The following is a 25,952-nucleotide window of genomic DNA, read 5'->3' as shown; positions in this document are numbered from 1 at the left end:
TAAGACATAACTTTCTTTTTGTTTAATTTCTGTAGAATTAATTCCGTGTTTGAACTGATGAACATCTGTAAGAACACCTGTACAGCCTGTTCTTATTTTTCATGCAGTACATTTTGTGATTTTTTCTCCATCAGGGATGAGACTGAATATATGTTTATCAGTGGGATCAATCGTCTACCACAGTCATCAACTTTTAAATCAATCCATCAATCAAGAAATACATAAATAAATAAATAATCCTTCTTTTCATAAAATAGCAGTCAGCTAAAATAGATGTTCACTGACTTAACAGACAAATAGTAGACAAAATAAAGAAATAATTATTTTCAACATATTGTGGATTACATTTTGTCCATGGGTATTTTGCATGCATTTTGTGCATTGTTAAACAGTTATTTGTTTCCAGTACTGACTTTACATGCTATTTTTTTTTCTTTTGATGCACTAACATTTCTCCAGTAGGCTATTTTCTGCATTCTCTCAGATACAATCTGGCAGTGCCACAGTGTAGCTACTGTTAATAAAACTATAATTACATTCTACAGTGCTGTTTGTTTACTTCCCAGCAGCACTTAACCAATCATCTCTCCACACTGTGGTCCCAAATGATGACTGCTCATTAATTCTGTTATCTAATAGTTACAGTAGGTAATATCATGTTAACATTCCAATTATATAAATACCTGTTGGACAGTCTGCCCTTTGGTTACAAATTCATTTCCAACCTTTACTCTGGGATAACACAATGACTTTAGTAAATCTGCTGAATTGAGACCCGTCAGATAAGCAGCTTTGTCAGCATCTGTGAAAAAAAAAAGGTTCAAGTTTCTCACACTATAGAAATGTAATTTAAGTACACAATTTAAGGTACTTAATGCTATACTATGTATGCATTTCTGTAAGCTTATTCTTGAAATTCAGCATACTCATTTCTCTTGAAACTGAGTTATGATTCACTTTTTTGTTTTGAAAATGTTGTACCATAATTAATAGTAAATTATACTGCATACATATTACCTTTCAGTTTAATTTTAGAAAGCCTTAACTTCTTTATAAATCATGTTTGAATGAAACAGTTCTTAAAGGCATTAATTAAATCACATAATTTCTAATATACTATTAAACACTTGCCTTATTAAAATAGATGTTTTCTTAAAAGAAAGCCACTGATTTTTGTATTATAAAACTATTGCTGTGCCTTCAAAGTTAGCCAGCTATTGCCCCAGTGTATGTTATGTTAGCAAATATCTAAGGTAAGACTTTCTAGTACTCTCTTTTCCATGTGCCACTATGACAAATATTAAGAAGTAAAGACTCTTCCTAGGACAACTGCATGGAGCACTGATATTTGACTTAATGTGTGCGGCTGTGCAGGAAGTGATTAATACCAGTTTGTCCAGCATTTCTAAGTCAGGGATATTACTGAAATCACTGTGCACCAGGTATGGCCAGGTGTCCAAATGTCACAGCAGTGATACGTATTCATTTAGTGACCCAGACAGTCTTGGAAGAACTAAACACAGATGCTGTTGTTTCATGGAAGGCTTGTCTCACATAAGATACTGTGTACCTAACTCCAAATGGTGGCTGAGAGTCATAATAAAGCCAGACCCCTAACTAAAGTTCTTTAGCTGAAATCTGGCAATTAAGACTGTGATTAATAATATGTAAGCTCAATGCAAATGTCATTGATCTGCATATTAGGTTCATAGGTTCATACTAGGCTATCTGCCCAAGGGCATTTATAAGCCTAGCCCAGAGTTTTGTGGCTTTCGCCACCCCTTTAGTTTGGAGGATACTATGCCCATTAGCCTCTGTCAAGCAGTGACACTGATATAATCCCTGGGGTATATCTGCCATCTCCCATCCATTGGTCAAGATTTCTCTTGAACAAAGCCAGCGAGGTGCTCTGCCTCACATGTACCGGGATTTTGTTCCACAGCATAGGGAGTCTCTGGGTGATGAATCTGTCCCTCCAGCACGTCCTATTAATAACCGTGTCAAGGTTTAAGTCTCCGGCCCTTGTAGTTCTGAGGGATCTAGATTTTTGAGGTGAAGCATGTTCATCAATTTTGGGTTGGACATGGCCTTGTATGTCAGGCACAGGTCACCTCTGAGCAGACGGTAAGCGACTGAATAGAGCTGGAGTTTCTTCAGTCGGGCAGCATAGGACATATTTTTGAGACCCTTTATCCTTTTGATGAGGAACTTTTGGGGCTTTTCCAGTTGCTTCAGGTGTCGTGTCAGATACATTCCGAATGGGGCATTGTACTCAATCATTGGTCTGATGAGTGATGAGTACAGGAGGACGATGACTTGCCTTGATCTAGATGTGAATCCCTTCATGATCAGGTGGGCAATGTAAAAATTCTTCCTAACTACTTTGGCAACGTGAGTGTCAAACGAAAGGTTACTGCCAACCTGGGTCCCCAGATCCCTGATAACCTCTTCTGTGCTTAGTGGGTTGCCGCCTATATGGTAGCTAGGGGTAACCTTGTTTTTCCCGAAGGGTATGACTATGCATTTTTGGCGTTTAACTTTAGGCCATGGCTCTGGCACCAGTTATCCGTTTCTATAAGACCCTTCTGAAGGATATCTGTGTCAGATGTGTTCTCAACTATGGCGCCCAGTTTGCAGTCATCTGCAAATTTTGTCAGCCATAATCCTCCTGTGTTTGCTTGTACTTCTGAAAAGTAGATGCTGAACAGGAGTGGGCCCAGGACTGAGCCCTGTGGGACACCACTTGTGACAGGCTTTGAGTCTGACATGGCGCCAGCAACTCTGACCCTGTGGGTTCTGTCACTTAGCCAGTTTGCAACCCATCTTGTGACGTATGGGTTTACATTTAAGCTGATGAGTTTTTCAATGATACCTGAGTGGGGTATTGTGTCGAAAGCCTTTGCCAGGTCGAGGTAGGCTGTGTGGACTGCCTTTCCCTCATCAATGGCCTTGGTGACTGTTTCGAAAAAGTCAACCAAGTTTAAAAGGCATGATCTGCCTTTGACAAAGCCAAACTGGGTCGGATCCAAAGTCTGCAAGTCCCCTATGTCTTTATTTATGAGTTCCATTATGATCCTCTCCATAGCTTTGCAGATCAGGCTTGTCAAGCTGATGGGACGATAATTTCCAGGGTCGGTGGAGGCACCGCCTTTGTGAAGTGGGACCACAGTTGCCGTACGCCACTCCTTAGGCACGTATCCTGAGGTGAGGCTAAGATTAAACAGCTGCCCTAACTGCGGGTTTAATTCCTCATTGAGTTCGTGGAGCACACAACCGGGGACACCATCTGGTCCCATGGATGCTGTGTTTTTGCCTTGGAGAGAGCATTTCTCACTTGAGCTGAAGAGTTGTTTGGGGGTTACAATCCACTGGTATAGATATCTCACCTTTTGGGGGGGAGGGGGGGAGAGAAGTTTGCACTGAACTTGTCAGCCAGTATGTTGGCAATGTCTGTAGGTTCAGTAATTTTTACATCATTTTGAACTAATTCTGAGCATATCTGGGAGTTTCCTCCCAGGTTTCTAACATAGCTAAAGAAGGCCTTATCATTGTCTTTTGAGTCCTTAGCGACTTTTCTCTCAAAATTTGCCTTGGATGATTTTATGAGAGCTCTTAGTTTTTTACTTATAATGATCAAAGGTGTTTTCCCTTTTAAGGATTTTGCTCTATCTTGTAGTAGCTTCCTCCTTTTGTTGTAGAGTTTGTTTATGGCTGGGGTCCACCAGACTGGACGCTTGCCTTTGGTACAAAGAGTCTTTGTTTTGTTTGGGATTGCCTGATCCATGCAGTCCTGTAGGTGCTGGTAGAAGGCATTTGTAAGTGATTCAGCGGCTTGAGTAATGGTTTCCGCAGGGGCCTTAAAAGAGACCACACCAGTCTTTAGAAGTGTGAAGTCGGCTTTTGAGAAGTTCTTCACTGTGGTCTTTTTTATCTCAGGTGGGGGCGGGATGTAGACTTCCAGTGAGATTAGTTTATGGTCTGATCTCACCAGTGAGGGGTATACTTCCGGTGTTGAACATTGTGACCCCATGTTCGTGATGATGAGATCTAGTATGTTTTCTCCTCTTGTGGGGATGGTGACTAGTTGTTCCATGGCATTTGAGTTTATGAACTCTAGGAACCTTTGGGATAGAGTGTTGGGGCTTGAGTAGTGATCCCAGTCTATATTTGGGTAGTTGAAGTCACCTAGTATGATGGTGTTTGGAGATACATTTATCCCCTCCAGTGTTTTCAGGAAAGCTATGTGAGGTTCCTGAGATTGAGAGGGTGGCCTGTAACATGCTACAAATTGCAGAGCAGTCTTGCCTATGGTTAATTGCACCTGGATGGACTCCGATGCATCGTGCGTTGCCACCAACCTTGAGGTGTGGGTGTCCTTGATGAATATAGACACCCCCCCTCCCTTCTTGGTGTTGTCCGGATTTTGGGGCCGGAACGCATGATATGAGGTGAAACCTGATAGTGCCGGGGTGCTCTCTGGAGCCTTGAACCAGGTTTCAGTCACAGCACAGACATCTATGTTCTCCATACTGAGAAGGGCCTCGAGTGCGTGCATCTTGAGATTGAGACTTCTGGCATTGAGCAGCATTACCCTTAGTTTTTTTCCTTTTTTGTGTTCTAGGGTGGTAGGTTTCGAATTTGAGCCTTGCCTAAAAAAGGCACTATGGGGGGCACTATATATGTGAGTTAATGTTTAAAGAAAAAAGTAAGTTTGTGTTTTCCCATTACATTAACGTTTTTATTGCAAATTGTCTGATTTAAAACTCAGGGCGGCCACGGTGGTGCAGCAGTTAGCATTGTCGCCTCACAGCAAGAGGTTCTCTGGTTCGATTCTCGGCTAGGGTGCCTTCTGTGCAGAGTCTGCATGTCCTCCCTGTGGTTGCGTGGGTTTCCTCCGGGTGCTCCGGTTTCCTCCCACATCCCAAAGACATGCAGTAGATGGATTGGACACTCTAAATTGGCCCTAGGTGTGAGTTTGTGTGTGTGTGCCTTCTGTGGAAGGTTGGGGGCTGGGCTGGCAACTTGACACTGTAAAACTCCACTGCCAATCATGAGCGGACAGATGATCTGCTGTGGCGACCCCTAACTGGGAAAAGAAGAGGAAGAAGATCTGATTTAAAACTCTCGCAATTCATGCTTCCATAAATCATGGATGTGGCCTAGGGAATGGCTTAGGACCCTTACTTATGTAATTGTCTATTGAACTGCACTTATAATCTCATGCCACAGTGCTAATGTAATATTGTTATGTTGTCAGTTTAAATTGTATTTATATTGTTATACTATTACATGTAACCTTCGTACTTTTCTCTTGAGGGTGCCACTGAAAGTAGGCAACACCCAGATGAACACTCCCAGTCACAGTAAAATAAATAAAACAAGTAAAAATAACTTTAATATAAAGGTGAAAAACTGCACATTCTGTGGTTATATATTCCTTTGTTGTTAAAACAAGGACATTACTCAGTTGTGCTTTCTATCAGAATTTCAGTACCTTCAGTTCCTTCCGGCTCAGCCTGTTCCTCTCGCTGTTTCTGCTTAAACTTCATGTTCCCATAATGCATCACTGCACCTGTCAGCTTGTAGATGCCAACTTTTTCTTCTGGGGTGAAGCCGAGGACGTCAATGGCACCCTGTGTATTGGAAATCATGTTAGAATGTTTTCTGCACATAGAATATAATACTGTAAGCTAATATAATATTGTTCATGCAGACACAGTTCTGTTGATTCTCCCCATCAGGCAGTCTGGTTCCCCCATGACTGGTTAGAGATTCTACCTGTGTAGTAAAAGGCTAGCAGTGATTAGACATACTCTTGTCAGGTCTTTTATCCATATGAGTTTAAGCTCCCTTTGTACATCTTGGAAACAGCTCGGGGAGGGGGGTTACAATTGTTGCAGCATAGAGATGTCCACTCATGCAAGGTACTGTTCCTACTGGCAGCCCAGCTGTTATTTCATTCTTGCTATATCCCTTGTCCCACTGAATCTCCCAGTGGGACACACACACACACAAACACACACACACATTGTTCTTCCCCATTAGATAGGGCAAAGAAATAATAGCTACTCCTTTCCCATTCACCTCCACCAGGTCCAGTATAGTCCATGCTGCTAGACGAACCCAGGCAAACTGGTCATGCTAACAGCTTCAGCCCTGTAGGTGACTGATGCTACAGACACATTGGTCCATGAAGGAGATACTGTCAGGGTACTACATACAGTGCTAAATGTGAATATACATGTTGTGCTTATGAGTAAACGCACCAGACAGATGACACACAGCAAAGTGCCTAAGAAGTGAAACAGAAATGAATAAACTGACATTTGTCCAGTTTTTCTGACATTATTTTACTGTATCACCAGCAGCTATAGATTAATTATATGAACTTTAGTTGTTGGATTTTAATTAGTAAAGTGTATGACTATTGTACTTACATCTGTCGCCATTAACTCTTCTGCATCATCAATACTTGGCACCGTAATCTCACCCTGACTCACATATGGGAAGTCATATGGGTTAGTGGAAATCAGAAGCATCTCTGAAAAATAGTTAAAAATTGTCATGAATCAGTTAGTTAAATCTAATTCAGAAGCAGAACTCATGGAAGCATAAAGCACACAAGCATTCATTTATTATTTTGTACCTACCAATGAGTTCTGGCTTTTTATTACACATGACCTGGTAGAAGATATGGTAGCATCTTTCAGCTTTCAGCTGGAATGTTACTCTGGATTTTTCCAGAAGGTCTATTGTAAGCAGATTATGAAATATGAGTGTACCATTTATTTGTAATTTATATCTCCAATTATAACATGCAGTACATATTTCAAATTAATACTTACAGGCTTCAATATCAGCAGAAGCCAGCTTTCCTGTGGTTCCAAAGTGGATTCGAATAAATTTACCCTAAAGGAGGTCAAAACTTAACAATTACATGAGGTAACCTAGGATTGTACTAGCTGTACTTGTACAAAGAAAATTAATCCTGATGATCCTTTATTTTGGTGAAAACTTCTAAGGGATCATAGCCCTGACCAATGCTTCCAACTGAATCGCCCTTTCTTATAGCAACTGCTCTATATTTTCCTGAATGTACTAAGTTTACCTTTCTTGTTTGCTTAACACTGTATGATCTCATTCCATACCGATACATGCTGTCTTTCTGCCATCAAAGTGGATTATTGTTATGTATAGTGTGAGACACAGTGCAGAAGGCTTACATATGTGAACTCGAGGTATATCCTTGATACCTCCTAAATGTGGCAAATAAATCACTTATTACTATCTGACTTAGCTCATTTCAGCAGGTAATGACTGTGTAACACTTTTTTTATTAAAACTTCTTGATAAAGCTTTTCAAATTCATTTGTAGATATTTTCCTGCGTCTAAAAATTTTTCTGCATATGTCTAGAAACTAAGTGGTCCTGTTTAGTGTTGCTGCAAAATATATAGGAAAATATGGCACTGCTTCTCACACTTCAAGTCAGAACAAAAACACAGAATTACAGTATAATCCCAACCATAGCCCTATGCTAAATGGAATACTTTTGTAAAAATTGCATTCAGCAAGCAGATACTGTAAGACAACAGTAAATGGTCACAGACCTCCATGTTATGGAAATAATATGCAGTGCACTGCACAAACCTGTTTCCTGTAGATTTGCTCAGTGTGCTACATCTTTTCAATTCAGAGACCACTGTAACACAGCAGCAATTGAAGCTTAAGATTGGTAGTACTACATTGGTCTATTGGACAATAATGCAGGGACATACAGCAGTCCAGGGGCACAGCTAATGTAAATTGGCTATGAGCTTTTCCCCAAAGTCTTACTTCAGAATTGAAGTACCATGGTAGAGCAATTCAAAAGCAAGCTCTACTGTTGTATTTCAGTGCTGAGAGGTGAAAATGAATGCAGTCTTTTTTGGCATTCACCCATAGGAACCTAGGAACAATACTGGGCAAACAGTCACAGGGATCATATGAGGCCTAGCCATCTACACCTTTAAGTAGATACTTAAAAGCTCTAGCCACTCGTTGTAAGTACTTAAAAGTACCTGCCTCCCAAATTCAAGCAAAACTCTAAATAATAACCCTTGTATAAATTACCATCTATCCATACAATCATCAAGACTAACCTTAAAGGCAGATGAGTTAGTACTTTGATGTGAAGTTGTCTATCTCGCCTTCATTCTTTACTGATGGGGTTCGCAACCGATCCTCGGTTCCAACTCTGCTGTTTACACAAGCTCAAGGTCTTCAACTAGCTCGTGGCTTATTCCCTATCCCATGATGCTCTAGTGCCTTCCCGAGATCTCAGTTGCTGCCGAAACTGATCGGGTGATTCTTCTAGTTCTGGCTAAGTTGAATACATTTTCTTCTAAAATGTTTTACTACCTTTTAATATACTTGGCTCATATTAGTGTGTTTTTCTTAGAGTGCATAGTTAGTTAACTTTGTTTGTGCTAGTTAGTGTTTTTTTACCTTTTTCCTGACCGTTTTGCGTTTAGGCCTACTTCCCCCCCTATCTCGTTTACTCAAGTTGTATTACTTAGTTAAATTGCCTTGAAAGTTGTTAAAACTTGTTAAATATTTGCCTTATAAAAAATTGTTACATAAGTTTCTTTTTTATCCCTTTACTATAACCTTTTCTCTTTTCTCTGTGTGCTTGCGACTAGACTGTTGGTTCCATTAGTCAGTCGCATTTGCTTTTTGTGTAGTTTTTAGAAGTGTGCTTTTAGTTGTATAAGTTACCCTTTCCTATATTGTAGCACCAGAGCCTGTTTAAGTTAGAGGGCTCCCTTTTCTTCATATGTGTGGTTGTCATTAGTTAAACACTTTAGCTCGATTTTTTTTTTTTATTAGAGCAGAGCCCATTTAAGTTAGAGGGCATTTTTTCTTCTTCTTCTGTGTCAAAAAAAAAAAAAGAAGAAAGAAAAGAAAAAAAGGTTTTTTTTTTTTTTTTATTAGTGTTAACATTTATAGGACTAAAATCCTTGTTGTGTGTTTCTTTTTCAGTGCTTATCCTTAGATAGTTTTGCGTAGTTGAATCCAGCTCGTCTAAATTAGAGAACTGTCAGGACTATATTGTTGTTTCTAGTCCTCTGTGATAATGTCTAAGCAAGGTAAAGAAGGTACACCTTCTGGCTTCAAAAAGTGCCCTAAGTGCAACCAAAAGATGTCAATCACAGATGGGCACACAGACGGTGTTTACTGCCTGGGGGCAGTCAGCTTACAGGAGTCATGTGCCATATGCCACTCCTTCAGCTCAAGGGTACTGCATGAAAGGAAAAATAAATTAAATTAATGCTGAGAGGACTCGCTAAATCTTCCTTTACAGAATGTCTAGAACAGGGCCAAAGTTCCTATAAAAACTCTACTTCCCCAACATCTGACAAGACTAAGTTCAAAAAGGTCATCCTCTTCTACCTCAGAAGGATCAGAGCCATTAAAGAAAGCAACTAGGATGTCTCCGGCAGTTTCCAGACCTATTGGTTCCGAGGAACCATCTACTTCGGTTCCACTGGTATCAGAGCCATTGGATTTGCAAGTTAGGAGCCGGTCCCCTGCTTTAGAGCAGGTATCTTGAGGTCTCCACTGTTGCAAGTTACAGCTTCCTCAGCCCCTTCATCTCAATCCTCTAGAAGCCTCTCTGATTTGGATGTGGATTGCATGGTGCAGAGACTATTGAGGACACCGGCACTGGCAAAACTTTTATTGGAACCAACCCAGAGGGCCTCGGAACTGACAAGACCTGTCGCTTCTACTTCTATTCCTCCTCCGACCCAAGCTGCGGGATTGGAGCCAGAATGCATGGAGCTGATTGTGGTGGAACCGTTGAAGCCGAGACCAGCTGCAGGATCTTTGGCCCTGACTGCTCCAAATACTCGGTGCCATCCAAGGGGTCTAGGAGTCAACATTCACCAGTTGCGTCTGGAGAGGAGAGGAGAGCCGAGATTTTCTCGGATCTGATCCTGCCTCTCGGGGCCTTGGAGCATGTGAGTTTGGCTCCTACCTCTGCCTCAGTGCCTACCTCTGTGGTACTGGGGAGAACTTCCAGTTCTTCAGAGCCAAGGCTTTCCTCGGATCATGGGCAGGGTGCTTTCGAGCCTATGAGAAGAGCACTATCCTTAGAGGCACCCCCACATTCGGGTTGAACCATTCCACCCCATAGGGCACCGGTGTCCCTCTCCGCATAACTGATTACACACAGGCACAGAGATCCAGAGCCTCAGATGCCCCGTTGGGTGAACCCTGCTCTTCCAAAACCCCTCAGGAATACCCTTCTGAAGAGGTCACCCAGAAGAGAGCATGCAAGAGGAAGCATTTGGACTCCCTGCAGGAGTCAATCACGTCAGACACAGACCTTGATGATTCAGAAGGGTCCCCACGGTTGCCCTCTGAGGATGTCTCCTTTGATGACATCCTAGAGATCCTTAAACAGAGAGGGAGCTGGAAGCCATCACCCCTTCTGATGAGGAGTCTGTTTACCTGAAGTCTTTCGGGTCTCGACCTTCCACCACTTGGGTGTCTCTGCCTTTTGATGAGCTTATAGACTATGTCAGAAGGCGTGGGAGTCTCCAGACACAGAGAAGCCTGTCCCTATGAGGCCAAATAGGTTTACCACTTCCCTGGAAGATAAAACTTTTTTAACAAAAGGTGTTCCAGTAGATGCTATGGTGGTAGTGACAGCCACCAAGAAAGAGTTGTTGGAAACTTCCACTTCTGTTCATCCTCCGAACAAAGATTTGCGCATGATGGACAGATACAGAAAGCGTATGTTTTCTTCGGTGACCTTTACTCTCAGGTCTCTGAATTACTTAACCCACTTCACTATATTACAAAGAGATCTTCTAAAGGAGCTTGGAGATACTCTTCAGGGTTCAGTAGCAGAGGGGATAGCAGATAAGGTATCATTCCAGCTCTCCACTCTTAATTCCATAGTGAACTCATCCATGATGCTAGTTTCTTATACAGCCGATAGAGCGAGTAGGCCAGTGGGTTCAGGAATAGTCCTTAGGAGACATTCCTGGATGAGCTTGTGTAATTTTGCAAAACCCTTCGAGTTATCCTTTGTTAACACCCCTTTCGATGGCTTGTATCTGTTCAGGCCTAAAGTCAAGGAGACACTATCCAGCTGTGAACAGGAAGGAAAAACTCTTTCTGCCTTCGGAGTACAATTTTCCACCCCTTCTAGACCCTATCCCAAGGGTCAAAAGTGGGGAAAGATGTGGTTTTGGAAATCCCAGAGAGCTTTTCCAGACACGTGGTGAACCGAGGAGGTAATAATGGAAGATGCCGGCAACGTGGCAGAGGGGGGTCTGAAGAATAAGGACAACTGAGAATCCTTTGGTAAGCCCTTCCTGAAAGGAGGCTCACCTGTCATACTCTGGAGGCAGTCAGGGGTCATTTATCTTTGTACCCAGATGCCTGGCTAAAAATAACAAAAGACAAATAGGTACAAAGTATCATATCCAGAGGCTACACAGTACCCTTTTCCATGACACCTCCACAAAGCAAAAGGATCCTGGACATTCCACACAGTCACAGGGATCAAGCAACCATAGAAATTCAGAAGTTGCTAGAAACAAAAGAGTCATCCAGTCAATCCCTGCAGACCAGATAGGATCTGGGACTTACTCAAGGTTCTTTTTGGTTCCAAAAAAAACAGGGGACTGGAGACCAATTTTAGATCTCAGCAGATTGAACAAATCAGTAAAAAAGACAAAGTTCTGGATGGTCACACTGCAGTTGATACTTCTCTTTCTAGAAAAAGACAATTGGATGTGCTTTGTAGACCTCCAGGATGTGTACTACCACATAAAAATGGACAGGCCATTCTGGAGTTATTTACGATTTGGATGGGAGCCAGTCAATACCAGTTTCAATCTCTGCCCTTTGGCCTCACTACAGCCCCCAGAGTGTTCATAAAATGTATGGCAGTGGTCATGGCTCACCTGAGGTGTTCAGGATTTTGAGTGGTTCCATACCTAGACGACTGGCTCCTATTCATCACCACCAAGCATTTACTAATACAAGCAAAAGACACCACCTTACAGCTTTTTGCCCATTTGGAGATTACTATAAACTACAAAAAATCTGCCTTATTGCCATCTCAACATATCTTTTTTAAAGGCGCAGATTTAGACACTTCTACTATGATGGTAAAGCTTCCAATAGAAAGGATACAGGCCCTTCCAGCATAAGTGTTAGATCTTCTGTGCAGAACAAAAGCTCAAGCAAGGGAAGTTTTGAAAGTACTGGGCACGATGGCAGCAGCAGTCAATGTAATTGCTCTAGCTGGAATGTACATGAGAAGTCTACAATGGCTTCTTTTTACACAGTGGTCCATGCAGGAACTCCCAATGTCTCACCAAATAATGCTGACGGAATCTTGCAAGAAAGGCCTACATTGGTGGCTTCACTCAGACCAAGTGACATTAGGCCGACCTGTTCTCCCAGCTCTCCTAGCCACGGGGACCACGGATCCTTCCCAGATGGCGGGGGGGGGGGTCATTATCAGGGAAGAACAGCACAAGGCATGCGACAGAATCACAAGGCCCACCTGCATATCAATGTCCTAGAGATGAGAGCAGTGCTTCTAGTGTTGCAAGCATTAAAGGACTCCCTCACTTTAGGAACAATTGCAATCCAGACAGACAACATGTCCGTTGTATGGTACATAAACAAGCAGGGAGGAATCAAATCTTATCCCCTTTGTCGAGAGGCCCTGAGAGTATGGTAGTGGGCAACGTCCTCCCAACACTTTCTGATAGCAACCCACATCCTGGGGGAATCCAATGTGATAGCGGACAAACTCTGCAGAGAAATATTGATGACACAAGAGTGGTCTCTCAAGCAAGAAGTAGCAGAAATGATTTTCCAAAAATGGGGCCAGCCTTGCTGCAATCTCTTTGCAACGAACAAGAAATGCAGCAGCTGCTTTGCCCTAATTCCCCCTCTGGGGAAACCACCAAGGGATGCACTTGTACACAATTGGCCCCTGGGTCTCCTCTATGCTTTTCCCCCATTTCCATTGATACCCAAAGTTCTCCAGAACGCCAACACATTGGGAAGGACCTTGATACTAATAGCCCCTTACTGGCCTCATCAAATTTGGTTCCCCTTTTTTGCGGCCTCATCTTCAGGAGGAACCTTGGATTCTGGACCAAGTGCCGGATCTTCTGAATCATTCATTGGGAGTTCCTCATCCATCCCTTCAAACCCTCAAGTTGACAGCTTCGCTGCTCCGATTCCAGATATAGCCAGGCTACAAAATCTTTCATCTGCTGCACAACACTTTCTTCTCACAAGACTTCAACGAGAAGGTTATATCTTAGCAAATGGAAAAGATTTTCAGTTTGGGCATTAGAGAATCATATTGACCCTTATTTAGCATCTATAGCTTCTATTCTGGAGTTCTTGACAAAATGTTTTAATGAGAGGGCAGCTGCAGCTACTATCTGAGTTCAATTGGCAGCAATTTCAAATTTTCACCTTAGAAATGATGCACCAAACATTATGTCCCACAGACTTTCTAAAGCCTTTCTGAGAGGCACTATTTTTTGAGACCACCTATTAAGCCCTCACTACCACCATGGAATCTAAATGTTCTATCTAGGATAATTCTCCCCCCTTTTGAACCCGCATCATCATGAGAATTGAATTTTTTGACATGGAAGACTATCTTTTTGGTAGCCATCACCTCAGCTAGGAGGGTATCAGAACTACAAGCATTATCGATCAAACCCCCTTACCTGTTGTTCTACAATGACAGGGTAACATTACGTACAAACCCATCTTTCCTATTGAAGGTATGTTCAGAGTCCAACCTAAATCAATCCATAGACCTACCAGTTTTTCCCCAAAATATGGGAATAAGGCAGAATATATGCTACACCAACTTGATGTTCATAGACAATTACATTTCTCTTTGCACAGAACAAAAGGATGTAGAAAGTCTGATCAACTAATTTTTCATTTTCAGATGCCAAGAAATGTGTATCAGTAGCAAAAACCACTGTATCTAGGTGGTTATCAGACTGCATTTCATTCACTTACAATTCAGTGAATAAAAAACTGCCAAAGAAAATAAAGACTCACTCTACTAGACCAGTTTCCACCTCTTCTGCTTTTAGTGCCAAGTTGACAATAGCTACCATTTGTGCAGTGGCAGCTTTGGAAATGTCTTATACCTTTATCACTCATTACAAAATAAATTTGGCCTCCAGGGACAGGGCCTCCTTCGGGTCCACTGTTCTGAAGAAAATACTCCCATGTGCCACCCAAGAAGATGGTTCTAAGTGAGATATGACAACTTCACATAAAGAAGTTATGTACCTACCATAACGTGTGTGTGTGAGTATATATAGATATAGATATATATATATATATATATATATATATATATATATATATATACATATATATATATATATATATATATATATATATATATATATATATATATATATATATATATATATATATATCTGTGTGTGTGTGTTTGTACACAGGCAAACAAGATCTGGGGAAGGCAGTAAAGCATCATGGAATAGGGAATTAGCCACGAGCAAGTTGAAGACATCAAGCTTGTATAAACGGCCGAGTTGGAACTGGTTCCGAACCCCATCAGTAAAGATTGAAGGCAAGATGGACAGCTCACATGAGACGTTATGGTAGGTACATAAGTTCTTTTTTAATCTGTAGTGGTAATTTATTCCATAGGCAAAAAATCAGGTTCCACTACAGGTTGAGCAAATGCTTCTTTGTTAACCTTGAAAGCTAGTCTTGGAGACCTTGCTGTCCATGTCAGGAGGAGGGCTGCCAGTGCCACAGCTGGTTAGAAGTGAGAGAGAGTGTGTGTGTGTGTGTGTGTGTGTGTGTGTGTGTGTGTGTGTGTGTGTGTGTGTGTGTGTGTGTGTGTGTGTGTGTGTGCGCGCTGTGTGTGTTGATGCCTGTTCTATGCAATAGCATTGCAAGGGTCAGTAGGGAGAACACTAGCACAGTTGTTATAACCATGATAATTGCCTGATTCAGAGGCGATACTAAGCGTCTCATGAGCCTCTGTTCCATGTTGCATGTCTCCGAATTGCTGGTTAGCAATGTAGTGTTCTTAAACCACAGCAGTGCAGTGCCAGTAGTTGTATACAGCTGAATTATTTGAATACAGTCCAAAAGTTACAGAATAAAATATACATTATATCTGTTTTTTGTTCTGTTTCGAAGCAAGAGTTATTCACTAATTTAAAAGCCTTAAGCAACACCAGCTTCTGTTACTTCATGTGTGGAGCCATGAAACTAATAATTTCACTGTTATTTTATTCTTATATGTTTTGAAATTCCAGTATGAAAAAACATTTAATACTGCAGCAACTGATGTAATCCAAAAATGTTTAGTTCATAAACTTACAAAGCGAGATGAGTTGTCATTCCTAATGGTCTTGGCATTACCGAATGCTTCCAGCAGTGGGTTAGCCTGAATGATTTGATCTTCCAGAGTTCCCTATAAAATTAAAAAAAAAATACCATCATTAATATTAAAGTCAGTTCAGAACAATCTTTATTTATCCAAATGTCTGTCAACTGTGTGATATAATGTTACTAGCTAAGCAATGGATATTATACTATAAATTCTGAATGTTTAGATCCGTATCTGATACCCGAATGTATGCCAGGTTTTATCTCTGTTGATTATCACCTGTAGTTTTTTCCCTTCAGAGGCTACATGTGGCTACTGATGTCTGCTTTGAACTCTGCCCACTTTCTGTCTCGCTTTCCCGAAGTATGAATATATTATAAAATATATTGAATTACACACCACCAAAAAAAAACTATTGAACATACCTGCCACCGCCCATACAAGCAGAACACGTCATTGCCCACATGCAATATGCACAACACTTAACCTCCTATCTAACATTAACATGATCTAACTACTAAAATACATGCACACTGCTAACACAGAAAGGCATGCCTTATGTGGGGAGCTTCACCCTATAACCCCTGATGTGGCAATTTTACCCAATATTCCCTAACTTATATTTATCTACTGCATGGTCATGCAGCCGTGAGAACAGTGAATGCCTCACTATACTGTTATAGTCAGCATAACACAACTCAACTACAGTAGCAATCTATCAATCTTGCTTTCAATTAAAAAAAATATATGCAGAATATTGACCAGTTGTGAAGTCAACAAACTGCATAGTAACCATAAACACACACTCACACATATTTATACACATATATGCATTTTCTCTATATCTATTTTTGCATGTATGTATACACACATGCATACATACCGTCCCACTATGATTAGTCAGTTACAAGTCATAGAATGCTCAACTTGATAAGTTACAACAGGTCAGCTTGCTTCTTACCAAGGGAACAAAAGTCCCTAGCTCTCTAAATCCCCTTAGTTAAATATATGAAATGCATGGGTACAGTACCTAGGAGAAAATAGGAAATATGCTCAATGACTTGAGTATTCGCTGATGTGAGGCCAAAATGAATGAGTTATACCTTGGGGAATTGTAGTACAGCCCATATATACATAGAGAGCACTTGTTTATGTAGCCTTAATTTATGCTTTTAGTCTTTGCAATTAGATAAGGACCACTTAAGAAAAGCCTGATTTTACTGCTTTAATTAGATTAAAACAGATAAAGAAGGGTAAATAACAGAGAATAGCAAAGGAATGGATGGGGACAAGGGGAACCCCACTCAGGCAAAGCATTTATCAAAATCTACAGCATCAGTATATACTCAGAATCAGTAAATAAATATAAAATGAAAACCTGTTTTAGTGTGTTACATGTACATTTCATCTTGGCTAAATTACACCTTTAGAGTCTTATACAGACTGGGAAGTGGTGTGAATTAAATCATTGGTCCTTCTCACCTCATTAGCAAAACATTTAAGCATGTATCCAAGTGGTATAATATTGCTCCCTTCCCTTTCTTCATTGAAAATGTTGAAAAATAATGTAGTGTACTCTGTATTTCCAGCTGACTACTTTGTTGCTTGAGAAAATGCTTAGAAATTAAATAATGTTTTTTTAAAAAAAAAAAAAAGAAATTAAATAATGCAGAATAATTTAAATAACAAATTATCTGTGATCAGAATGTTGCAATTTTTTTATTTCTTCGTAATTGTATAAGTGAGTCAATTTTCTTACCTTACTTTGAGCCTCAACTTCTTTTTTCTTTTCACCCAGGGCTGCAATTGTTGCAAAATACTGAATGACACGTTTTGTGTTTACAGTCTTCCCAGCACCAGATTCTCCACTACATGTAACAAGGATTAATAAAAATGCAGTCACTGGAGATCATTTGTGCAAATGTAATTTGAATGACAATTTGAATTTCTCAACTATAAAAGTAATTTCTTACGTGATAAGGATTGACTGGTTTTCACGATCTGCCAAGGAAATAGGTACATTTGTAAATATGTGTTTGTTACGAACCAGTTGTATTTGTTTGCATACAAGTATTTACTATAAGATGCCTTGCAGATTTGTTTCACTAAATTGCTACCAGCTTCGCACTGACATACTGCAACATGATATACAAGCATAGCATAAACCTACATTCACAGTGATAAATACACGTCTTTGAACAAGATAACTAAATGTAGCTGTACTGCTTCTGTTGTTGCAACCATATGCATTCATTCTTTTATTAAAGCATCATTATGTAAATACATAGCATAGAACTACATCCTGTATTAAGCAGGCATCCATAGGTAAGTAGTAGGCTACCTGCCCTTCTGGGCCATTTTAAGCCTAGACAATTTCCCATTACGTGTTCAAAATAATCCATCCCATTTGCTTGTAGATTGGTCTTACCCATCCCATGGTTGATAATTATATATTACCCCTAATGAGAATAACTGAGATCATAACATAGAAAAATTTGAGGGGACCCATGTGTGGTATAAAGCATTTAGGAGCTGCATCTGTCTATTAGTAGGACAGGGGGTAGACCTGGGGTAAATATTCTGTTTCCCATCCATAGAGCTAAGTTCACTTGATTATAGACAGGGATGAACTCTGATTTATTTGGACGGGGAGTCTGTTCACAGTAGTATTATTTGGACGGGGAGTCTGTTCACAGTAGTGGTATGCTGTATGAGATACCTGCCCTTCCAAGCCAATCTCTTGATATTGCAGAAGAGGTTTAGATCCCTAGACAGAGTATTTCTGATGCCATTTGACTTGCTGAGGATTTGACATGCATCTTATATATAGAGTGTATATGTCAAACTATAGCACAAATTCAGTTGTTTCATTTCTTAAAGCATTTAAGTAAGAATGGGAAAAAAAATGTTCGTTTTATAGAGTTCTCAAAAAATGCATAGTTCTGATGATGTATTAATATTTTCTTTGCTGTTGTACCTCGAGGTTATGATTCATTTTAGTGTCTTTTAAACAGAAGTAATGCAGCTGTAAATTAACATTTAAATACAAATTGCAAACAAGTTACTCACCAGTTAACATGAACTGATACGCATTGTCAGAGATGGAGAAGATGTGGGGAGGGGCTTCCTGACGCTTCTTTCCTCTGTACCCAGCAACCACCTCTGGATTGTACACTGGCAACCACTTGTAGGGGTTAACAGTGACACAGAAAAGGCCTGAATAAGTCTGAAAGAGGAGAATGTCAACAGTTAAAAACAAGCAGTTAAAAAGTGTTTGATAGAGAAGTTATTTTATTTTATTTTACTCACGTAGATCATCCAGGCTGCATAACGCTCTTTGAGGTTATACAGCACAGCTGGTTCATGGAGATGAGTCATCATGGCCATATCTTCAATTTTGTTAAACTTGGGTGGGTTTTGTGGGAAGACTTGATCATCTTTAACTGTTACAGTCTTTAAACAATAAGGATATTTGTTTAATAGGTTATAACAAACTTGGCATAAACCAGAATTAAAACTAATAAAATGAAGACATTTGCACTTACCTTTCCATCTTCAGTTTTTACTGTAGCTTTGCCACCTTCCTTACTTTGGATTGCTCCCTTAACATAAGCTACTTTGTCATCTATTACAAATGTAGCTGATTTTGCATCAAATGGAGCATTCTGGGCTTCAATTCTTTCTTTCTCTGATTTTCGGAGAAATGAGGCAGCCGGCCCAAATATAGACATTTCTGCATCTGAACTCATGGTTGCAGCTCACTGTAAATTACAAGAGTTATTGTTTATGCTAACTGCATAAATGAATACAAAAGAAACCATGGTAGTTTACATTATAGTAAGAACATATGACCAGTCTTTCAGTTCTGATATATTCTCTCAAACAAAAAACATGCTAAAATGACAGGGAATGTTGTTAGAACTAGGTTCAGACAGTAGGAGAAGGAACCTTGATGATGGTCTCTACATATTTTCAAAGAATGGTTAGGCTTATATATTTTCAGTTTTCTTTATACTCTACAGTTTCTGGACACTTTACAACATATCCAGGCTGTTCTGTAGTGATCATATCTAACGCTTCAGAATGCCAAGAATTCAAATTGTCCTAAGATTCCTATGCTTCTGAACATAGGAAAATCACAGCAGTTTTAGCCCCATGACTTTCTGTAGTCAAGCATTCTGTAAGCAAAACACTTTCTGCATAAAGAAAACATTTTGTGCATTGCCTCTGCGCTTCCATCTGTACAGTCTCTGATCGCAGCTCCTAGCTATTGTATATAGTTTTCTGTACAGGAAAGTCCCTACATGCCTTCTTGCCTTTCTGTTCCTGTAGGTACATATTCAGATCACTCTGCCATTTGCCATAATGCTTCTAATCTAATTCCAAGAGCACTCTGGTATCTACTATCTGCAACCTGTATAAAAAATCGGTGCTGTATTGACGTTTGTAGTACCAGTGTTGTGTCTTACCTTTTACCTAAGTTACATGAAATCACACTTTTATTTCTTGTACTGCATTCCTGTTTTTATCATTGCGCCTGTTGCTTTAGCACTGCCATGTACTCTCACATTTTGTACACACTTGGGCTAACGCATGCCTGCTGCTGCGTTACTGGTTTTTGTAAACTGATGCAGCCTTGTCTCCAGCCCTGAGCAGGAAGTGACCCTCTTCTACTACTCTGATACCCCAAAAGTCTGGTTCTTTCTAATAAACAATTACTATTTTAGGTCACTTCTCAATGCCATGTCACCTTCATGCACCCATACATGGACCTAGTACTCATCACATAGATACTCACCTGGGGTTACCAAGACTACTGAAATGTTGATGGTCTGAAGATGTTCTCAGCTAAAAATGAAAGAAAAATGGTAAACAAAAGTCAGATGTTTTATTATCTCAGTATGAATGACATAGTTACTTTAGTTAAGTCTCACATTTTTTTTCATATACTGTTTATGTACTGTGAGTTAAGACCATGTACCACTAAGCTGTTTGTGTACCATGAGTAAGACCATATACAACTGAGCTGCAGTGTTACTGACCAAAAAATGCCATTTAAAAAGGAGAGTCTCCTAATGATGCTGACAGGTGACATCACTGCAGATTATTTGTACTTAAGAGAATGGACGACCTGTACACCAACACCCTGATTGGAGAATGAATGTTCCCCAGCAGGTTGTTAATCCACAGGTAATGCTCACTGAAAAATGAGTCTTCTGCTTCAAGGGAGCATATTAAGCTGCTGTGAAGCTTGGACTGAAAGAAAGCTAATGGCCATTGTTATTTTACACTACTAAGCGGCATTTTTGCTGTATAATGAGTATAAAATAAAATAAATAAATAAATAAATAAAACCAGTGGAAAAGTTTGTATGTGTTATGTCTGTGTATGTGAGTGTATGCATGATTGAGAGTCAGAGCGAAATTGATTTGCGCCATTACTTCACATTTAATAAGCAGCGCTTTTGCTGTTTAGTGAGTGTAAACGAAACATAAAGAAGAAAGAAAAGTGTGCGTGTGCACTTGTGTATATGTGTCTTTATGCTTATGTTTCTGCCTGCATGCCTGTGTGAGTGTATGTGTGCTTGCATGCATGAGAGCGGGTGTATGTGTGTGTGTGTGTGTGTGTGTGTGTGTGTGTGTGTGTGTGTGTGTGTGTGTGTGTGTGTGTCTGAAGAGCGAGAGCAATCGAGCAGTGGCAGCAGCTAAGAGGTTTGCATACCTCTCAACTCAAACCATCTGGATAAAGCCTAAAATAAAGGGGGAACAAAAGCTAAAAAATAAGAACAGATATTGCTCTTATAAAATTACAAAGTTAATTAAATAACAGGATTTGTTTCAGTGTGTATTTTTCTGAAGGAAATAAAGTCTGATACTCAAATATATGTCAGTATATAGTTACTTCAGTCTCTAATGACTGGCAGCAAAACACACATTTTAGGAGTAAGGGACCAAAAACATGAAGTAAATATCTTCATTTTTTGAAAGTGTTATATTTGGGATGTAAAATACTTCCTCGAACAACATTTACATATACTACAGCAAGTTAGTAACATTAGGCGGAGGAACTATTTTGCAATAAAAAGTATATAAAAAATGTAATAATAACATAGTAAGTAAAACACAATGATTTTATATACAGACCATTCTCTAAGCTCAGTAATGCCCTCCAGTGTGTGTGTTACTTTGTAAATAAAGCCCTTCCAGGAGTGTAGACGTCCTCTGTCTGCAGCATCAGGCCTCATAACATCCCAGGGTGAACATTATTTACACAGTAACACACACCCTGTTGGGCATTATTACTTGCTTATAGCCCTTATCAATTAATTATTTATTACTGAACAAGTGCTGGGGTCGTTAACATTGCTGCTTCATAATACTTCATTCTCAGTTGGAGTGCCTGCTCTGTGGAGCTGCCATGTCCTCCTTGCATCTGCGTCTTTTTTTTGTTGGGTGGTCTGGTTTCCTCCCCCAACTCAAAGAGTGTGTGTGTGTGTGTGTGTGTGTGTGTGTGTGTGTGTATGTGTGTGTGTACGCCATGTAGGATCTGTTTCTCTCTATAATATAGATAGAGATTAAATATTGATATAGATATAGATATATATCCCCATCCTTGTAGTACATCATAAACAAAACAAGGGGGATGTTAGAGAGGGGACTGCTACTGCAACATAACAGTGATCTATTAGTACATATACTGTTATGGTACGTTTACTAACACAACTGAACTCTGTTCAAAATTAGATCATTGTTGCAGTAGCCTAAGCTAGCTGGGTAGATTACCATAGCTTAAGAACATATAGGGAGAAGGAAGGAATTCAAGAATCCAGGATCCCCTGGTGAATGGTCATAATAAACCTTGTTCTGGAGCTGGAAAAAGAATCCAGATTCTAATGCTTTGTGAAAGTATATACAAAGGGCCAAGTTACTGCCACTAGGATACTTGCAGAGTCCTGCCTTTCCAGAAAGCTACAGAAGAATCCAGATCCTGGTAGAATGGGACCTAATTCTACCTGGAAGTAGTTAATATGGTGGGATAGGCAAAAATAAATAGCAAGAGACAACCATCTTGCATCTGTCTGCTTTGACACAGTTGTCCTTTTTTTTTTACTTACCATTATAGGATACAAATAGCTGATTGGGTTTCCTGGAGGATTTAGTTGTGTCCAAGTAGTATCTGAGCTGCCTGTGAACATCTAGAGTGTGCTTGATTTTAGGTTCTGGAAAGAATAGAAGATGATCAATACAATGACATTGGATAAACTTTGAAACCACTTTAGGCATAAAAGAAGGATTTGTCCTCTAGAAAACCATGTCCTTGTGGAAAATGAGGTTCAACTGACTCACTCTAAGAGTGTGCAACTCAGATACTCCTCTTGCTGAAGCCAGCGTAATGAGTAACACAGCTTCCTAAGTCAAGAACCTCAAATCAACCTGATGAGCTAGTTCCATTGGAAGAAGTGTTCACCTTTCAAGCACAAAGTTGATATCTCATGGAGGAGCCACTGCTTCACTTAAAGACAGGTAAAAAGGGGATCTAAAGGCAGACAGACAGAAACAGCTGAAAGAGTAATCATGCTATATGAATAAGGAAGGAGTAATAAAGGCCAGAGGATAATAACTTGCACAATTAATGTCAAGCCAGGGGCATCTGGGCCTTCAATGGGTCCTAATTCTTAGAATGGCAACAACTGAAAATCCTTTCAGTTACGCATAAAGGATTTTCTAGTAGCAAGTTTTTTGGCCTCCTTTAGCACCTGTTGCTCATGCTCAGAGATGGGTGCTTAAGGGTTATCAAAAGTCTATCATCCATGCAGTCAACTGAAGTGTTTTCAGGTTGGGGTGTATCAAATACCCCCTATATTCTATGAGTAAATCCAGCATGTGGGAAAGCTTGTGTTAATTACCCTTCACCAGTTTCAGACAAATGGGAGGACGACTGTAGTCTAGGCCAAAAGGGAGTTAACATCACTATCTTTGGAGAGTCCTTCTGGATCTTTAGACAAACCCTTAGTATCCATGGAGATGGAGGAAAAGCATACGGAAACATCCCCATCCATGGGAATGAGAAGTCAACTGTCTTCATGCCTATTTGCAAGGAATCCTGGAACAGAAATTATTTTATTGTTTCTTATGAAAGGAGGCAAACAGAGCTATTTTAGGTGTTCCCTACAGATAGATCAATTCCTGGAAGGCCCTCGGGTGTAACTTACATTTGTGATAGGAGAGTCTGGTACTGTTCAGCTTGTCTGCTACACTGTTTTGCTCTGATCAATGAATGTGGCCTGAAGAGTCAAATTGAGCTGAGTTGCCATTTTCCACGCCATCACTGCAATTCTGCAAAGCGAGTAAGACCTAGTACCCCTTATTTGTTTAAATAGCACATTATTGTGGTCTTGTCTATGATAACTCGAAAAGGTCCTGGGGACCACAGATGATATAATGCTTTCAAAGCATTAATTTTTGCTGACATTTCTTTAGCATTGATGTGCTTTTGTCTGTCCTGCTTGTTCAACTGATCTTGTACTTTCAACTCTCTTGATACTGCCCCCCCCCCAAGCAAAGTCTGAAGCATATGATGTCACCGACTAAAGAAGAGGTCGAAGGAAGAAGAGGAGATCTGAACTGAGAGATAACTGGTCCCTCACCAGAATAAATCTTTTCTTCCAAACCCCGACACTGTAATCCAAAAAGATAAAGCATGTTGATGCTGAGATCAGACCGATCTGCTGTACCACTGATTTTTTTTCTCATATAGCATCTGACCAAGGGAATCATAGCAATGCAATCACAGAAGCCATGAAACACAGAATCCTGAGAAATTTCTTGGCAGATATCAGGGGTGGATTAGAAAAGCTCAGGAAGAATTCTTTGTAGAGTTCTACTTTGTCCAATGGAAGAAAAACTCTTCTGAGGGAAATATCTAGAAGACATCATAGAAAAAATACTCTGTGTGAAGGGATGAAGGATGATTTCTGAAAGTTCACTTGAAAACCAGAACTGAGCAGAGGTTTTTTGACGCATATCTGAGAATTCTGACAACTGGAAAAAAGGCTGCAAAAACAATTTTCCAAATATGGAAAGACGTGAGTGCCTTGATGTCTGCACTAAGTAATTGCAGGAGTCAGACAATTTATAAATACCATTGATGCACTTGATTGACCAAAAGGTCAGACAGAGAAATGTTAACATAAACCAGACAGAGAAAATTTTAAGAAATGTCTGAAATGTTTGTTAATGGGAATGAAATGATAAGCATCTTTTAAATCTAAGTTTAATCTTCAAACTTAATAACGGAATGAGAGGCAACAGAGTTTGAAGGGATAACATTTTGAACTTTAGGTCTCTGTTAAAAGATTGAGTTTCAAAGTTCTGTCTTCCCTTTCTTCCAGACAGATACTTGAATAAAGAGATTTTCCTATCTGATCTAAGGGCTGTAGTTCTATGACCCCCTGAGACAACATTTGCTCTAGAACGGGAGGAAAGAGGGATGCTTGTTTTACAGAATGAGAACGAATCCCCTGAAAAGGAGGCAGGAACTCCCAATGCCATCTGTACCCCTGTTGCATGATTTTCAGAACCCATTTGTTTGAGATAATCTGATGTCGCTTTGGAAGATGCAGACATAGATTGAGGGAAAGTTTGCCAGGGTGGGTGAGGGTCCTGAAGAGGCAAGTACTCATTTTGACTTTTTGGAATGTCATTGGTTCTAGGAATTTTTTTTTAATCCTGTTTGTTAACACCTTGTTGCTTGAATTGCTTTTTAAAAAAGGGTCCTGAGTTAGAAAGAGCAATTTGTATTAAATTTAAAAAAGGAAATTTGGAAAATGTGGGTGACCCCTTGAATCAATTTCTGTCTTCCATCAAATCTTATAAGTACCTCAGGAGCAAGAGAGTCAAACAAAACAACCTTATCAGTGGGAGAATGTAAAATCTCCTCTTTAACATCTGCTAAGTTTTGAGAATGTTACCAAGCAAATCTTCTCATAAGTGACACTGTCACAACAGCTCTGGAGACAGTATCAACAGAATCATAAGAACACATCAAAGGGTGTTTGTTTGCATGAGAAGCAGATACGATGAAGGCACTCAATTTTTTTTTCTTTTGAACAGAGAAGGTTGACAGTTAACTTTCTCATGGTCTCAAAAGAAGCCAGTAAATATTTTAACCTGTGAGCCTGTTCGAGAGAATTGGGTTAGCATTAACAATCTGTTTAGCAGTAGAAATTTTAGATAAGGAAATCACTGCAGGATCTGCTTTAGAATTTGAAAATAGCTATTTATGATTCTAGGATACTTTGTATAACTTAGATTTTTAGGAGCAGGCGTCTGACTGTCAAGCATGCTGCAAGCTGTTAAGAAAACGTCTCGAAAGCTGATAAATAGGAGGAACACCTGCATGCTGTGGAATATCCATTTACAACAAATCATAATACCTTTGCTGGGGAATAGAGATTTCATTTTGTTCTCATTGAAATGACTCTTTCATTTTAGCTAAGGTCTCAGAAGAAGATGGCATTTCTGAGTGAA

The 25,952-nt window shown here is 40.0% G+C and overlaps 1 protein-coding gene across 1 annotated transcript in view; it reads right to left on the bottom strand.

Moving 5' to 3' along the window:
• Positions 1-20,239, bottom strand: part of LOC122788703 (myosin-4-like) — a 103,232-nt gene extending 82,993 nt beyond the window's left edge. The window contains exons 1-12 of the mRNA XM_044055597.1: positions 20,222-20,239; positions 18,969-19,184; positions 18,733-18,876; positions 18,493-18,649; positions 17,397-17,424; positions 17,183-17,291; positions 15,415-15,507; positions 6,846-6,909; positions 6,651-6,749; positions 6,438-6,541; positions 5,495-5,633; positions 684-802 (exon numbers count right to left, since the gene is read on the bottom strand). Of these exons, the coding sequence (XP_043911532.1) occupies positions 684-802; positions 5,495-5,633; positions 6,438-6,541; positions 6,651-6,749; positions 6,846-6,909; positions 15,415-15,507; positions 17,183-17,291; positions 17,397-17,424; positions 18,493-18,649; positions 18,733-18,876; positions 18,969-19,172 (1,260 nt within the window). The 5' untranslated portion in view covers positions 19,173-19,184; positions 20,222-20,239. The remainder of the gene's footprint in view (positions 1-683; positions 803-5,494; positions 5,634-6,437; positions 6,542-6,650; positions 6,750-6,845; positions 6,910-15,414; positions 15,508-17,182; positions 17,292-17,396; positions 17,425-18,492; positions 18,650-18,732; positions 18,877-18,968; positions 19,185-20,221) is intronic.
• Between the last annotated feature and the right edge of the window lie 5,713 nt (positions 20,240-25,952).

This window comes from Protopterus annectens, chromosome 14.part0 (genome assembly GCF_019279795.1).
Source record: "Protopterus annectens isolate FY-2018-M chromosome 14.part0, PAN1.0, whole genome shotgun sequence".
Lineage (NCBI taxonomy): Eukaryota > Metazoa > Chordata > Ceratodontiformes > Protopteridae > Protopterus > Protopterus annectens.
This window is presented reverse-complemented; position numbering and strand designations above follow the sequence as displayed.